Source organism: Scomber japonicus, chromosome 16 (assembly GCF_027409825.1).
Source record: "Scomber japonicus isolate fScoJap1 chromosome 16, fScoJap1.pri, whole genome shotgun sequence".
In the NCBI taxonomy this organism is placed as follows: Eukaryota; Metazoa; Chordata; class Actinopteri; order Scombriformes; family Scombridae; genus Scomber; species Scomber japonicus.
Window position 1 is genome coordinate 20,527,787 of NC_070593.1, and position 16,550 is coordinate 20,544,336.

General features: G+C 40.6%; 2 protein-coding genes across 5 annotated transcripts in view; both read left to right on the forward strand.

The window, feature by feature from the left end:
- The first annotated feature begins 682 nt into the window (after nucleotides 1-682).
- Nucleotides 683-7,621, forward strand: mocs3 (molybdenum cofactor synthesis 3). The gene is made up of 13 exons (XM_053336131.1): nucleotides 683-907; nucleotides 2,442-2,574; nucleotides 2,655-2,747; nucleotides 3,435-3,555; nucleotides 4,247-4,321; nucleotides 4,533-4,650; nucleotides 4,761-4,869; nucleotides 4,981-5,043; nucleotides 5,557-5,720; nucleotides 5,941-5,988; nucleotides 6,577-6,673; nucleotides 6,791-6,898; nucleotides 7,432-7,621. Exons 1-13 carry the CDS (start codon nucleotides 815-817, stop codon nucleotides 7,587-7,589), a joined length of 1,380 nt encoding a protein of 459 aa, XP_053192106.1. The 5' UTR covers nucleotides 683-814; the 3' UTR covers nucleotides 7,590-7,621.
- A 706-nt stretch (nucleotides 7,622-8,327) lies between these two features.
- prkd3 (protein kinase D3) overlaps nucleotides 8,328-16,550 on the forward strand; it is a 38,147-nt gene continuing 29,924 nt past the window's right edge. For 3 of the 4 annotated variants that reach the window (XM_053336122.1, XM_053336121.1, XM_053336119.1), the window contains exons 1-2: nucleotides 8,328-8,712; nucleotides 9,667-10,305. In XM_053336122.1, coding sequence (XP_053192097.1) covers nucleotides 10,012-10,305 — 294 coding nt within the window. In that variant the 5' untranslated portion in view covers nucleotides 8,328-8,712; nucleotides 9,667-10,011. The remainder of the gene's footprint in view (nucleotides 8,713-9,666; nucleotides 10,306-16,550) is intronic. The other variant, XM_053336120.1, reaches the window with a different exon arrangement.

A 16,550-nucleotide genomic window follows, 5' to 3' on the forward strand; every position in this document is an offset into this window, starting at 1 on the left:
TTTCAGGAAACAATATTGTCCTGAAACAAGTATACAATTAGTTTACAGCACTTTAGGTACTAGAGCTTGACAATACAATCACAAACACATTAGCGGGATTAAATTATATAATAAAAAAGTAAAATAGGTGTATTTTAAAGCTTAAAGTGTTTTAAGTGTTATATTACTTTTCTTTTTTTATTGTTAAAAGCAATAAAAACAGTTTATATGTATACAACATACAAAATGTATACATTCGGAGTAGGCTACATATAATAAAATACAAAGAAAAGTAAATGTATCGTAGGCTAAAGAAAATGTACATATTACAACTATAAATGAAGGCTAGGGGGATGGGGATCTATATATAGCTTTTGAACATAGCACACTGTGTTAAAGTTCTAATTGCTTTTGGTTTAAGGGAGGATTGAATTGAATGAATGTATTGTTTGATCTCATTGCCAAATACAATAAAGCATGGTTTCTTATCTGTATATTTGGCCTTAATAATAATAATAATAATAAAATGTATCACGTACAAATGATAATTATTATTATTTTAAATGAGACCATAACATTCTTCCAAATCAAATAAAAACTTTCATCAATAATGTCAATAAAAGATCACTGTATTACTTTTCATGAAAGTAGGAACAGCGCTTCCTACGTCATCCACCACGTGATCGCACTGAACCCGGAAGTTTTGACCATGCAGCATCTTCCAGTCACACAGTAGTTACACTGCAGCTAAAGCACACTTGTAACATTTTTCTATACATACATACATCATATTTTCCTGTAACAGCTCGCGTTTTGTGGGTGTGTGTCAGCAGTGATGGCTCAGGAGGTTTGCGGCTTGAAGGCTCAGCTGAAAGAGAAAGAGAATGAAATTGCTACTCTGAAAAAGAAACTGGCTCAGCTGGAAAAGGTACGAAAGACTAGGCTACTTTATAACCAGAGATGAAGTTTATTAGTGGCTCACATTTTCAGGCTGTGCTTACAAAAACGAGTTAGTTTCACTTTTCTATCCAACGCAATGCAGCTACAGCGTTACATTTCTGTTTAGTCGATGCTACATAACGTTAGCAAACTTTACTTATTGTACTGTAGAGTAAGTTGTGCGTGTGTTACAGCGCTCTAAGCTATGGCTCTAAGTAGTAAACGATGAAAAGCAATTATAGACGAACAAGAGAAAAGCTTTTTTTTTTTTTTTTTTTTGCGATCAAATATTTTTATTGAAACAGAATTCACAACCAGAAAAAGGCTCATTTAAATTTTGAACAGAAATGAGTATTAAAATTAAATCCAATAAACAAGATAAAGTAAAATAAATGATCATAATGCCAATTATTACAGATAGTAGTTGCCATGAGTTACATAGCCTATATAAGTCCAAAAAACAAACAAAGAAAAACAACAAAATACAATGAATAATATAACAACAAAGAGAGTGCCACCCCCCACCCACCACCCACCCTGACATATTAACACACACTCACACTAGGAATGTTGCTGTCAGTAAGCAACGCTCAAAACAAACGGACACACATAAGAAATTTTGTGTCCCTGTCTGATGACATTAGCACATCCACACAGAACAAGAGAAAAGCTGAGGAAAGATGAAAAACAAAATTGGTAAAAATTGTTACCTGTAAATAATTGAGCTGACATAGAATAAAATACTTTATTGTCATGTCCTCCATGAAAATTGTCTTTGGTCTCATCAAAGACAATCACAGCTCACAGCATAAACACATCATGGTTGCTCCATTGTGTTGTCATCAGGAATCAGGATGCACATGCACACACACACACACACGCACACACACACACGCACACACACACACTGTACATGCATAAAATCACTGCAGACGCTAGGTAACAACAGTCAGCACACATAGATGAAAACACACTTGCTGTCTACGTCGTTGGTCTCTCTTAGGTAAAGGTGAGGATGTGAGCACACCTGTGTATATAGATGAGTTCTGATGACAAGTTACACATAAGTTGTGAGTTGGGGTAGTTAACAACTTGTTTTAATTATTGGTATTGATCACACAAATACCCATAGGAACATCCAACAGTAGTGCATTAAAAGTGTAGTATTAAAAGCATACAGGCTTGCATAAGGAAAAATGTAACTTTTTTTTGGAATACAGTGCTGTATTTAATCTGCAGTAACAACATCTGGGCATAAGTAGTCTGCTCGAGATGCATATAAGAGACAGGTGTGATGTGTCTCAGCTGTCTACTTGTGTTGGGCTAACTGTAAACACAAGTGTAAACAGGCTCTCAGTGAATCTAGCAATGGAGCACAAGTAACTCATCAAATCTTAAATGTTAAAGGAAACATAAGGAGGATATTTTAAATCCCTTAATTATGTACTCATTATATTTTAGAGGCAGACTGTTTAGTGCTGTTATACATGTACTTCTGTTACTAATCCTTTCTGTGATATCAGAGCCACACTTCAGCACTGGAGCTGCATGAGAGAGTGACACCCCTAACTCCCCTGGAAGCCAAAGCAGCACTCTGTAATGAAGACATCATGCGGTACAGCAGACAGCTCCTTCTGCCTGAGCTGGGTGTGAAAGGTATGGATTATTCTCATATACAGTAAGCATTCTGTCAGCTGAGATTTGAAGAAGATTGAGTGAATCTTGATTGTCCACAGGTCAGCTGAACTTATCAAAGACCTCAGTGCTGGTTGTGGGCTGTGGAGGACTGGGCTGTCCCTTGGCACAGTATCTTGCAGCAGCAGGCATTGGTAAGTTATCTAGTTGATGAAATTATAAACCCTTTCATCATTGTGCTTCACATAAATATATGAATGTGGGTCATTTTTGAGCTCTCAGTGGTTTGTCTGTACTTCAGGCAAAATTAGCAATCTGGCTCACCTCCCATGGGCAGGTGAACAAATTAAATGTATCTGTGGGGGAAAAACTTTGCAACCACAATTATGCATTTACAGTTTCCAAAGAAATGTATCACACTACCCATTTTAGTGCTATTTCATGACAAAAATAAAGCGTGCTGTGAAAAAGTAGGTAAAGAGACGAGAGTATATATACAGCTTTTCATTTGAAACTTTTCTTCTGCAGTCTCACTTATGCTCTCTGGCACCTTAAGTAAAGTTTCAACAGAACTTTGGTTGTTTATGGTTGTCTGGAGAGAAACTGGAGGATAGGGCTGGAAAAGTTTGCCTATCGTGAATACAATCATCAACAGATTGAGAAAAGCTGTTGAAAGTGCTGAGCAGACACAAAATTAGTGAAAAGATAAAGACACAGGACTTAAGATAAAAAAAGTAGGCAGTCAAGTATATTAACTGAACCTCTTTTTTCTTCCAAATACAGACTTTGTTAAATCTTTACCATGATTACAGAGTTTAATTGTCATGGTTCCACTGCTATAAGGGCTTGATATTTTATTTGTTCTTCCTTGTGTCTTGTAGGGCGTCTGGGCCTGCTGGACTATGACGAAGTGGAGCTCAGTAATCTACACAGACAGGTGCTGCATGGTGAAGAGAACCAGGGTCAAGCCAAAGCTCTGTCTGCTGCCAATGCTGTCAGAAGGTACTAACTAGCACTGCACACATTGCATTAAAACCTCCTGTACAGAGTTATACTTTGTGTGCAGGTCAGAAACACTTGTACACTAGTATCATTTAGTTAGACAAAGATGAGAAACCAGCATTTGAGAAATATATTCCTCATTTGTGCCAAAATGGAATGAACAGATCTGAAATAGAGAAGCTAGTGTTTAGATATTATTAGTAAATGGTCAGTAACTACAATAATTGGTGTATTTTTATGCTTTTTGTGACCCTTTGGTGGCTGTGTAATGTATGCTGGCGCTCTCCAGTCTCACCACAGGTTATATTTGGTTGTGTATTTCTCTCTAGTCTGCAAATATTGTGTAAACATGTTATTTTAGAGATGGCTTTTTTTGGTGCCTTTCTCCCTTACAGTGGGCCTACTGTGGTTGGCACGTGGATTGTAAAGCCATAGCCACACGAGGGCGTCATTTCTCTGACTAGAAAATAACAACATCTGCAGTGTATTGATGCTGTGGCACACACAGACTTACATCATTTTCCTTTTTTTCCCCTTCAACACTCACAAGCAGTGTTTTTTGGGTTTAACAGAACCACTAGTAGAGCTATGTATGTATATCTATATAGAGATTTGGGTTAAAGGAGGTGACATAAATACTGATGTGACTACTGTTGTGGAAATCAATGTATCTTTTTCAATATGTCCACAGGTTGAACTCAACAGTAGAGTGTGTTCCCTACCACCTGCAGCTCTCGCCGGAGAACGCCTTGCAACTCATTCAGCAGTATCCTGCCTCACAGTCCTCAGCCTACATCTGTTACACAGATCTGCCACTGGCTAATTCCTTGTCATGAATCTGTCTTAATAGCTGCCATCCACTAAGCCTCACTCTTATGATCTCATATCATACTGCATGAAGAGCATTCAGGGAATTTAAAAGAGAAATGTGCATGTTTTGCTTAGAAAATACTTTACCTTGACTTTGCTGCTCTCATATATGACATTGTGGCGGATTGTTCAGATAACGTCCCCACTCGCTATCTTGTGAATGACGCGTGTGTGCTCAGCGGCAAGCCTCTTGTTTCAGCAAGCGCCCTGAGAATGGATGGACAGGTATGATTGAAAAACTCTTTTGTCATCAGTGTGACCTCATTTTACCAGAATAAAAACCTTTGTGTTCTGAGTAGATCTGTGTGTATGTGTGTGTGTGTGTGTGTGTGTAGTTGACAGTATATAACTACTGTGGAGGCCCTTGCTACAGATGTCTGTACCCAGTACCCCCACCTCCAGAGACAGTGACCAACTGTTCAGACGGAGGGGTGTTAGGAGTGGGTAAGTTGTCTATTTCTTGTCCCCTTGGCTTTCCCAGAAGTCATTAACTTTGAACAGAGCACAGCCTGTGTAAATGATAGCTGTTAGTAACGTTTTCCACTTATTTTTAAGTTCCAGGGATAATGGGCTGCTTCCAAGCATTGGAAGTCCTCAAGATTGCCTCCGGACAACGCTGTATCCTTTTGTTTTCCATTCTTAACTCTCACTTGACATACAGTACCTTCCTCTGGCATTTTGTTACTGTACTGTACATGCAGACCTTTCGCCTTGATGAACCAATAAAGAACTGCTGCGGTTTTCATTGTAACAAAGTTAGGGATGGGGAGGGTGTTCTGTGCTTGTCTGATAAAATAAAACAAAACCAGGTTGGATTATTTTTTGTCTGCACACTCTGGACTCTGCTGACTCTTCATTTGCTGTAGTCTCATGATGCTGTTGTGGTAACAGCATTCTCACGCTAATGTACAGTAGACTCACATCAGAGAACAGACCTGCCCTATCCTGCCTCCTGTCTTCCATCATCATACCCTTGCTAATACCTGGAGCTGGCAAGTCAAGCCAGGGAAGTGTCATACTATTATCCTACTAAGAAATAAGAGAATGTTGCTGTGGTGTTTCTACACAACTGGGAGCCCGTTCTTTGAATCAAGTCATGAGGTGATACTTTTCCTTGACCAGGTGTGCTAGCTTCCTGCAGTCAACAGCTGGTGATGTTTGATGCTCAAGATGCCAGATTCAGGTCCATCAAGTTACGCCCCAAGCAAGCCAGCTGTGCAGTGTGTGGAGAGAACCCCAGTGTAACCCAGCTGGTGGACTACGAGACCTTCTGTGGGACTGCTGCAACAGATAAGGTTGATCATTAAAGAAGAATCTTGATATTATGGATCAGAGGTTTTTATGAGAATGTATGCCTTGTACATTTTCGTAGGAATATTTGCTTTTATAAGCCATAAGCAGTGTTTTTCTTATATCAACTGGATTTACCATTTACTCTGACACGTACATATTACATATAATTATCCTCTAATCATAGGAAAATGCTCTCATTGCTTAATTTTCCTTGTGTTTCAGTGCCGCAGACTGAACCTCCTCCCCAGAGATCAGAGGATCACAGTGCAGGTAAGAATATACACTCCAGAAACAGTTAGCCATTGCGTGACTCTCCGTAGTTAGCGTTGATTATTGTATGATTAGTCACAATTTTTTTTTTCTCAGTTTTCATGTGCATTCATAAAACTGATTACATCTCAGCGCTGACCCAACCCTAAATGGGAAATGACTTAAAATGTGCCTGTAGATTTTCTATGGGAAAGAATAACATGTTCTACTTGGCACCCAGAGCAGTGGTAGTGGATTGCATCTGTTTATATTTCTGCAGAATTGGCGCTTTCAAACCCGCTGAGTCATTAAGCACAGAGATGGGGATCATGATTGATTGGGCTGTAATCGAGATTGTGCAAGGGGTTCCAGTTAGAAACAGTTTTGTTTCCTGTGATTTTGAGGAAAAGTAGTTAAAATGTTCATATTACTCTACACATACAAATACAAGCGGTACCTGTTTCAACATTCGCTGTGAGTCATTTAGGTTTCCCCGTTTAACTGCAGAGATACAAATCCATTTTCTGTTCCAAAAGTGAAAACCACATCTCCCTCAATTATAAACTTCTCTGTATTTGTGCATTAATGACTGTTTCAATGTAATTCTAGGATTACAAATCTATAATGGACAAAGCAGAGCCCCATCTTTTGTTGGATGTGCGCCCTCTTGTGGAAGTGGATATATGCCACTTGCCCATCTCACTCAGTATCCTTCTGGTGACGGAGACACAAAATCAATCTCACTGTCATAATTCTGTACCTTCTGATCACGTCTAGTCTGTTCCCCACTTCTCTGTGATTACTTTCCTTAAATCACTGCCAGACATCCCACTCTCAAGTCTAGAAGAGAGGAAGAGTGAACATATCCGATTACTCCAGGAGAGCATCAGCCAATTGAAACAGCAGATGGCAGGTGACCGCCATCCTCCAGGTAACATGTCAAAACACCGTTTAGGTCCGTACATGTTGTTTGAAATGAACAGGCACCCCATTTCCATATTCACACTCCACTGTGTAGTCTCATACTGCCAGGCTGGCGGCTTATTTTGGACAGCTAGTAGCAGGTTGTAATGGGGTTGCTAGGTGACCCCTTTTCCAAAACAAGTATGGCCAACCTGAGCAGCTGGCCTGCTTTAGAGAAATTAATATTAAAAACTTTATTTTGGTGCTGCTCTGTAGGTTTCTTTATCAATGAGCTAAATTTAGCATAGCACTTAATACATTCTTAGATGTCTATTTTATAATCAGTTCCAATATACCTGTTTATAGTCAATACTCAATATAATGTTTGCACCATTCAAACACCTGTGTGCATCTTTTTAATCCCGTGGTGGTTTTATTTATCCTTTAATCATACAGTATGAATGTGAGTGTAATTTGAATTTAAAGCATACTTAGTTCAGATGATCCACTGTTGTCACCGAGTGTATCTCTCATAGTTGTCTCTCTGTGGTTTCCCCCCAGTTTATGTGATTTGTAAGATGGGTAACGACTCTCAGACGGCGGTGCAGGTTCTGGAGAAGATGATTGGATCAGAGGTGGACAGCATCAGCGTGAAAGACATCTGCGGGGGTCTAATGGCTTGGGCGCAGAAGATAGACCCCACATTTCCACAGTATTAACTTTGACATGTGTTCTGTTAATAAACTTCTATTTGTCATCTTTGCTCATGTTTATTTATGCACACTGACTGGACACTGTGCTTTCAGGTAAAGTTTAATGTCAATGCTGAATTGCAAAATCTCACATGCCAAGTACAAGAGGGGGAACAGTTCCTATAATTTGTTGTTGTGTAATTTTCTGTGTGCTCAGTTCATAGAAAACACAAGGCAGCAGTTAGGTAACACATAAGCATCCTTGCAAAATCAAGTCCTTCCTGTTTTTTCTTTCTTTTTGACAATCCCTAGAAGTTCAGCTAGCTGTAAAAGACATTCTCCTCATATAATAAATTAAACATGTCATCCCAAGTAGACAGTTGGCTACAGACCCCAATTTTTTTTTTTTTTTTTTTTTTTTTTACAGTAAAACCTCTATCTAAAAAGTGTTTAGTTGCCTAGACAACACAATACAGACTAAAAGCTATGAACAGAAATCTCATACTTTCTTTGATATTTATTTGTTAAAGTGAAATCAATCCTCTTCTCATTTAGCTGGGGGGCATCCTGAAGCCCCTTTATAAGGGCCCCTGAGGACTCTTGCACTTCACTTTGGAAAACTGTGCCACAAGCCGATCCGGGTTGTGAAGAACTTTTTTTTTCTTTTCTTGGCATGGCTAAGTTGAAATAACGGAAAAGAAAGGCACATGCGCATTGGTTAGAAGTCCATCGGAGGCGCCATTGCTTTACAGGGCTGTAGTTCAACTTTTCCTCCCCACACATGGAAAGTCAGTTACGCGGAGATAATAGAAAGACTCCAAGCCCCAACGACGGTCGCTTGCTCTTTTTCTCGTCAAGCAGGGGGAGTAGTCACAGCTGTAAGGATAATAAGATGCGCATGAATTTACAATCTGGAATAAAAAAGATAAAGAGAAAATAAATGGACGGCTCGGTTAGTCTCAGCGCGCCTGTAAGTAAAAGTAATGTTGGTATTTATTGTACGTAAGCTACGTCGCTGCGCTTTTGTTCGAGACTTGAGAAAAGTGCAGAATAATAAACTTGAGACTCCGCTTTCCTCAGTTGATGGAGTTACAAAGTTTCTTCAGTCCACTCACAATGGAAAGAAATGAGCCCTTCGCTGACTGTGAAGGTAAAGTATGATTTCTGAAACATTCAAGGCCGCGTTTGTTGTGTGTATGTGTGTGTGTTTTTTAACGGGCTTTTTACACGACACGATGTAGTTGAAGTGCAACAAAGTCTCTACCGAATGCGCAAATTCACGGCTTGTATAACTTGTTTTGCTGGCATTCTCGACTCTCGACTCGGGTTGTGTTCTGCCAGCGAGCCAGTCGAAAGTGGGAGGGGTGCAGATGTTGAGAAGCCTCTGTTCCAGATGTTAGTGGAGTTTGAGTTCTTGTAAACCCAGAAATGAGATGCTTTATCAACTTTTACGTATCCTCGCGAGGTGTTGTTTTTTTTTTTTTTTTTTTTTTTATCGTCCTGCACGCGAGCATCTAGGCCCATTAGTGCGTAGAGAGGGGGGGGGGGAAAGTTAACCAAAAAGTTCCAAAAAACAGTCGATGAGAATGGGAAACGTTTGATATGACATCCTAAAAGTTGACGTTGTGGCTCCGTTAGTACGGTTCATTTACAATTACAAGCAATGAGAGCTAACCTTGGGAAGCAGACACAACCAAAACAACGGAAAGCAACATGAAAACAATGCGAATAGTCATCTAAATAAACTACCTGAAGCCTCCCTTCAAGATTTAAGAATCAGTTTAAGCAAAGGCAAAGACTTGGTGGTCTTTTTTAATAAAACGTATGAGCATGCGTAATTGTCTCTGTGATGTCAGTGTGGTAGTGACAGTAAAAAGAGCTGAAACATCTCTTTATCAATAACTTCAACCAAAAAAAAGTGTCCATAACATGAAGAGAAGTAGCTGGTACATTCACACAGCCTGGATGAAAGCTTCTTACTATACATGCATCAATCCTTTACTTTCTTTACTGTATTCAGATAGGAGAATGTTTTTTTTTTTCATTATAAATATAGCACTGTGTGTGTTTGTCTCTGTGTGTGTGTGTATGTTTGTGGTGACAGGCTTCCTGTGGTCAGAGTGGATTACTGACTTCAGTAAGGATAAGGATCACCACTCCAGGATATGAAGTTTGCTGCAGTGATTTCTCTGCAGAAGTCTGCGGATCGCTCAGAGACTGTTTCTCCATCACCTGCCCGTCTAGTGAATGAATGTCTGGCGTGTGAGCCCAGGTGGGCGGATAGGCTATTACCCTCTTAATTTGCGAGAAACAATGTCACACTCATAAAAAACCATACAGTGCTGACTCACTGATGAGGACCAGAGATTTTCCCTACCAAAAACTTATCCACCTCCCTCACTGAACCCTCCACTATTCAGCGTTTCACGTCGCCATTGGAAGAAACCCAATGTCTGCCTCCCCTCCCCCGTCCTTACCTCGAGCCTTCCTCCACTCTCTCCATCCGCACCACCCGTCCTTGCCGTCTGCCCCGTCCCCATCGCCGAGTCCGCCCGGACCGCTCTACACGCGACTGTCCAACGGTAGTCACAGCGCCCCGAGCCCCACCAACTCCCGTAGCTCCTTCCATGGGGTGTCCTTCCTGCTGCAGATCGGACTGACCAGAGAGACGGTGAATCTGGAGGCCAGTGACCTGTCGCTGTCTGCTGTCAAGGACCTGGTGTGCTCCATAGTGGACCAGAAGGTAAAAATCTCATCACATCTCACACATTGATTCACACTCTGTTTTCAGTTACATGGGACATTCCTCATCTAACACTTTTTTTTAATGCCCCCTGAAGTGAAAAGTTTTCCACAAACACATATGCTTACACATTACAATTAGCTTGCTCTCATACTGGAGCAGTCATTCTGAAGGCAGTAGAGGGCCGACACCATGCAACAACATGTGTTTTGTCATCTTCAGCCATATTCATCTGTTTAGGTTTTTGTTTTCCAAAGCAGACATCTGGGCCTTGTGCCCCAAAATGAGTCAAACACCGCAGAAGCATGCTCACAACAGCAGTGATGCTCCTTCTGTTACAGCACGCAGTACAGCAGTGCCAGTTATTTACATTGTGGTGTAATGTTGCTGGACTTGCATGATGCAAGCTCATACACACATACAATACTACTCTGTGGTTTTACTCAGCCCAAAGTTATCCCCAATGTGATGCTGGATCTGCTTTATTTTCCATGCCATTGGTAATGCATTGTAATGAAACTGGAGTGTAACCTCAGCACAAGTTGTGGATTTAAATGCAAGTATAGGCTGCACCTGCGTTCTTTAACTTTATATTTCTCATAGTTTTACCATTTACCATCTCATATTTGGTTGTGTATGTCAATCTGTGTGTCTGTGTCTGTGTGTGTGTGTGTGTGTGTGTTTGTGGACTGTTGTAGGCTACTTTTGGGGACAAATTTCAGGTTTGGGATGAGTTAATTGGGGATAGCTGTCCAATAGGAGTCATAAGTCTTGTCCTCAAAAAAAGCTGATTTTTGGGTCAGTGGTTAAGGTTAAGGTAAGGCGAGCTGTGGTTATGGTTAGGGTGTCCGTCTCCAGGAAATGATTCTTTAGTCATCCATGGTCTGATATGTGTGTGTGTGTGTGTGTGTGTGTGTGTGTGCATTTGTGCGTGCCTGCGCCTGTGCCTGTTTAGCCTATAGTGTGGAAAATAAGAATTAGAGCAAAACATGCACTTTTTTTTTTCTAATCTTGAATTGGCCCCATAAAATAATAAGCACTATAAAGCTGCAACACCACAGATATTATTCTTTTTGTATGATGTGGTTTTCTCTGTCTGAGATATATAAACATGTTCATTGCACTACTCCAAATACCAAATAAGATCAAAAAAGTCTCTCACATGATCTGCATTTTTAAACTAGTAATACATTTGCTCAGTAAGTAATACAGTAAGTACTGCAAATTGACGTTCAGAGTTGATAACATGTATTATAATTTAACTCAGATTCATAACACGTCAGTGCTCTGAACCTCTCACTCGGCTATTTTGCGATTGTCTTCTTCTGAGCACATGCATGTGTACTTTATGCAGCAGTTGTGTGGGATTAATGGTGTGCAAAGCCTGCAGGAATAATGAAATGGTTGTGCATCCACACATTGCTGTTTTTTAACCTCTTGTCTATAATGATGATTACTCCATTTGTGTCTGTAATTATCATGGACTAAATAAAAGGAGGGTGATTAAACAGAGCACTTTCATCAGCTACCAGGATCTGAACATTTGGGTAGGTCAGAGTTTGTGATGATGATGATGATGATGATGATGATGATGATGGTGGTGGTGGTGGTGGTTTTTAATCAAAATAAGGAAAAATGAACGAGGTAGAAAGTTTGCGTTGAACACAGTGGGAGATAGTGAAGGAGCTATCTGTATTGAGTCTGTGTCCTTTGGTTTCATGTTGTCCAAGTTGACATTCCAGAGGAGCAGGGTAATGTTGTTGTTCTTTACGAGGTCTGCTGATTCTCACTAGCTAGTTATGAACAGTTCTGGTCCGCAGAGCAGAAAATCTCATCACTGCGCATATTTACATGGATCCTGTAACATATTGGCACGGTTGCAAAAATCTGTAACAGGAAAAGGGTGGGAAACATGATGCTTTGAAGAAAACCCCTTAAAGAAAATCAGAGCAGTGCCTTCATAGTGCACAATTGCTGATAATCTGCCAATATCACATCAGGATCACATATTGCTTGAGTGCAATTTTATTGTGTCACTTCACATCACATGCATGCATCTAAAGATGCCATACGCTCTAACAAGATATGTCAGGAAATGATCCAATTTGTGACCAACAGTCATGGGAACTCCTTTTTATAAGGCTGTAAACATCTGAACATACTGTACATCCTTTTCATCATAATATACTGTACATCATCACCACAGAACATATCCAGCCCGTTCATCCACATTATTGTGCATTTCTTCTGTTAAACACTGCCAAATGCAGTGTACTGCCTCAGCTATTTCATGAAATCCAGCCATATGGCTTCGATATCAATGGAAAATATGACTGTAGGCCCTGTGCGCTCCAGTCCATCCCTGCCTCACTTCTTGTTCTAAAATATGCATGACAATGGGGAGCCTTTTACAAAGTCTGCTCATCCGGGCCAAATTTTCCAGCTGAGGATCTCTGACCCTAGGTTAGCTGTTGACAGTTGTCCCAGGAACTCTCCAGTCAGCACAACCTCAGGTGTCTGTCAGCAGAGGCGAGACAGGAAAGAGCTTCAGACTTCATGTGGTAATATCTGCATGGAGATGGAGTCTGGATGGAAGTGTATTCCCCCCTTCGTGCTGCTGTTTCCTTCGCTGTGAGTTGGCCTGCTTCACTCAGTGACTCACCGCTCAACCATGCAACAAACATGGATGCTTATCCAGACTTAAATCTGTCCATTCAGTGTTACATTTTCTGCTGTGTCAGCTGTTGTGAACTCTCACAGTGGGATTTAGCTATATGGATATATCATGCATGTATATGTGCATATTTTTAGGGCTACAACTAATCATTCTTTTTTCATTTGTGAATCATTTTTGGTCTTTAGAAAGTCAACAAATGATGCAAATGTCAAAAACTGTTTCCCAAAGCCTAAGGTGATGTCCTCATACAGTATGTCTTCTTTTTCCAGAACAGCAGTCCACAAACCAAAGATAATCAGTTTACTATAATAAAAGACTGAACTAGAAAATATTCATATTTGAGTAGCTGGAACAAGGGATTTGGATATTTATTCTTAAAAAATGGCTTAAAATGATTAAGTGATAAATAAATAGTTGACAGTTTTCTGTGTATCAGCTTGTCGGTTCATTGACTAATCATTGCAGCTCTACATATTTTGACTGAATACTGTTCAACCATGTTGACATCTTGTTAGTGTTTGACCTTTTATCACAGTGGCTGAGCAGGTTGGGTTGTGCATCTCTCTGTTGATAATATGACTCAGAGTTACTATGCCTGCAGGGCAAAAACAGCAGCCCAAATCTTTTCTCAGCAGCACTCCTTTAGCTTTTTTATGGGATCCCAAGGTGCTTTAAAGCATGCTGGAATATGTAGCGCCTCCACCATGTCTTGTTTCTGCTCTGGGTTTCTTCCAGTACAAGGCTGAACTACCTCCTCCTCCAACCCCTCTCACTGGCCCATTAGACTCCATTGTGTCTTTTCTATACAGGAACCTAATTTTGGCTCCCTATATCTTCAATCTCATTCTTTCAGTATCTTCTCAAAGCTTGTGACCATAGCTTAAGGACAAATAGATGGTTTTCTGGTGAAGAGGTTGCTTGCTTTGCTGTGCCAATGTTACTTTTTAGTTTTTTTTCTTTTTTGTTTGTTTTTGTACTTTGGAGTCTTTTCCTTCACTGGCTTGCCAAACTATAAAAGATGTGACACTGTTCATCAATCTTTTTTTAAGTTTTCTTTGTAGGTAATTGGCAGCCACATCATAACAAACTCTTCTCCAAATTTCAGTGAGCCTTTTTGCTGAAGATGCTTGTTACTCTCAGAGAAACTACTGTTACCAGCCATGCATACAAGCCTTTATGCTATAGCAGATGTACTATGGATGTGGTTGCACAGCTGTGGAATTTCCAGATGTTTTCATGTGCTCTCTTTTACTGTGTATAATGTGTCATGGCTTCAAGGTTGATATTTCATATCTTTCCTGAACCCTTTAGTTTTGAATAAGTCTCATTGTTTGACGGGGAGTCATGCAGCCTGTTATAATAGCTGTGTATTGTATAGATTTTGTACGGCTCATTCCTCTTCCTGCTAACGATTCGACCACATGACTTGGCCAGCATCCACAGAATAGATTCACCCCTTTCTCTGTTCTCTGTGCTGATCTAAAGTTGGTTTTGATAGTAGTGGTTTGGACCACATTCACCAACTTCAGTGGTTAAGGTCAACTTTAGTCAGGGCAACCTGATCATGATAGGCTCAGTCTCTTAAAGCAGCTATTGTGGTTTCTTCTGCTGCAATCTAGTGAATATTTAAAAGTATGACTGTTTTAGTGTCACCACTTGGCACAAAGGTATCAACTTTAAGCCAGGCTCCTTGAAGACTGTGAGAAAGGATAAAAGGAGCCAGCCAGTGGGTGGCTGAAACCCTCCCAGTCAGTTACCATCCAGCCTAGATCTGACCCGTGATGGCCCGTTGATGGCTCCTCCAGTGGCTACATGGAACTCCATGTCGGGAAGCCTTGTTTCACTGGTCGGGTCCCGACTTCTCTGTCTGGTTTTTGGGTCTTGATGAATGGTGTGAGATAAACATCCATAGCTTCCACTTGTTGAGCGTTTCCTGTTTGGTGTCGCCCAAGTCCTCTCGTGCAGCCAACAAGGGAGCAGTGGCGGGACAAAAGTTCACGACTCCTTGAGAATGACTCCCAGCTAGCCAGCTGGCCAGCCTGGACAGCCAGCCAGCTACAGAACATTCCTCTTCACCCAGGCATATTTGGAGGATGATGTGATGCTGCTCGGGATGGGTGGGATTAAACTGCTAGGAAACTGAAATATTTGAAGCTAAACACTTGCTTTGGTAGCACTGACCATCTGACAGATTTTGATGGATGCTGTAATAGTGAGTGCCTGATCCACACAGTTTAGTTCTCAGTCTTTATGGGACTGTATTTAATATCCTTCAAAGGTGCAATTAAACTTTCGGTGGAGATGCTTTCTGTTGAGTGTTGGCTGTAAATGTGTTCGATATAAACAGCGAATTTACAGTGTAGCTTGGCATCCCTTAAAAGCTTCTCTTGCTATCAAAGGGGATGATAAAGCTTAGTAGGAGGAAGGAAATTTGAAGATATTTTGGCATAGGTAATGGAAAAAAACATTAAACCATTGCCTCAAATGTTAGTTTTATGAATACTTTAATTTTAGCACTTTTCCTTAGGATGTTACTGCATTTTGCTCTCCAGCTGGAAATGCTGTGAAAGGCAGCTGCCTCAGCCACAGGTTTCCCTACTGGTTTTGTCAGTCCTTTAACTCCCAGTCTCTGGTTGAGGGTTGTACAGCTGCCTCTGTAATTAGCGAGACAAAGGCCTTTTTGAGTCAGAAGCAGGCTACGTTGGACAACACACAGTAAAATGGCAGAGTATTGTAAAAACAAAAGGATTGTTCTAAACCTTTTGAGTAATATCACTTCCATGATGCAAGGTAACACTTGGCAGAGACAACAAGATCGGCTCAGCATTCCTTTTTCAAGAATAATTAGATTGAGTTGAATCAGTTGAGAAAGCTTGTTTTGGTTTGCATTTTTATACTTTCATGGTGGTGTTGTAATGTACAATATGTATATCTGCCTTCATTTGCTATTTAGTGTGTCTAATTTAGATCATTTCATTTTGGTGATTTAGTTTCAGAGCATGGAATCAATATGTGACCAGTGTTCTCACTTAAGACCTTTGTGCTGTAGGACCACTCTCAGGTTGAGGTATGTCATAAACATCGACCATGTCTGGGGAAGAAGTATAGAAAGGAGCAAGAGAAAACTTTTTTAAAAAAGAGAAGAAAAAGAGAAGAGAAAATAGTAAGAGGGAAGGTTACAGATGGAAAATGGAGAGACTGCAGTTCACATCGACCAAAACTAACTGAAACACACGGGAAATAAATCACCACCATCTCCCTCCCTCCCTCGCTCCCTCCCTCCCTTCGACAGTATAAGCCCACATCTGCATGTTCCTATGGAGCTGGCAGCCATATTTCACCCCAGAGGACGTCCCAACAGCACAGGGCTTTATGTGTGATATACATGGGGCCAGACGTTTCCTGGAAAGCACATTCAGCTCCCTCTCAAGAAAAAAACAGGTCACTCTTGAGTCAAAGTATTCAGTCTTGGTATTGGTTTCTAGTCCACTGTTACAGTTGCCTCCAATATTTGGTTTGATGGTTTTCAGTGTTCATTTGCGGACACACTGAAAGTCATCAAGTTGGC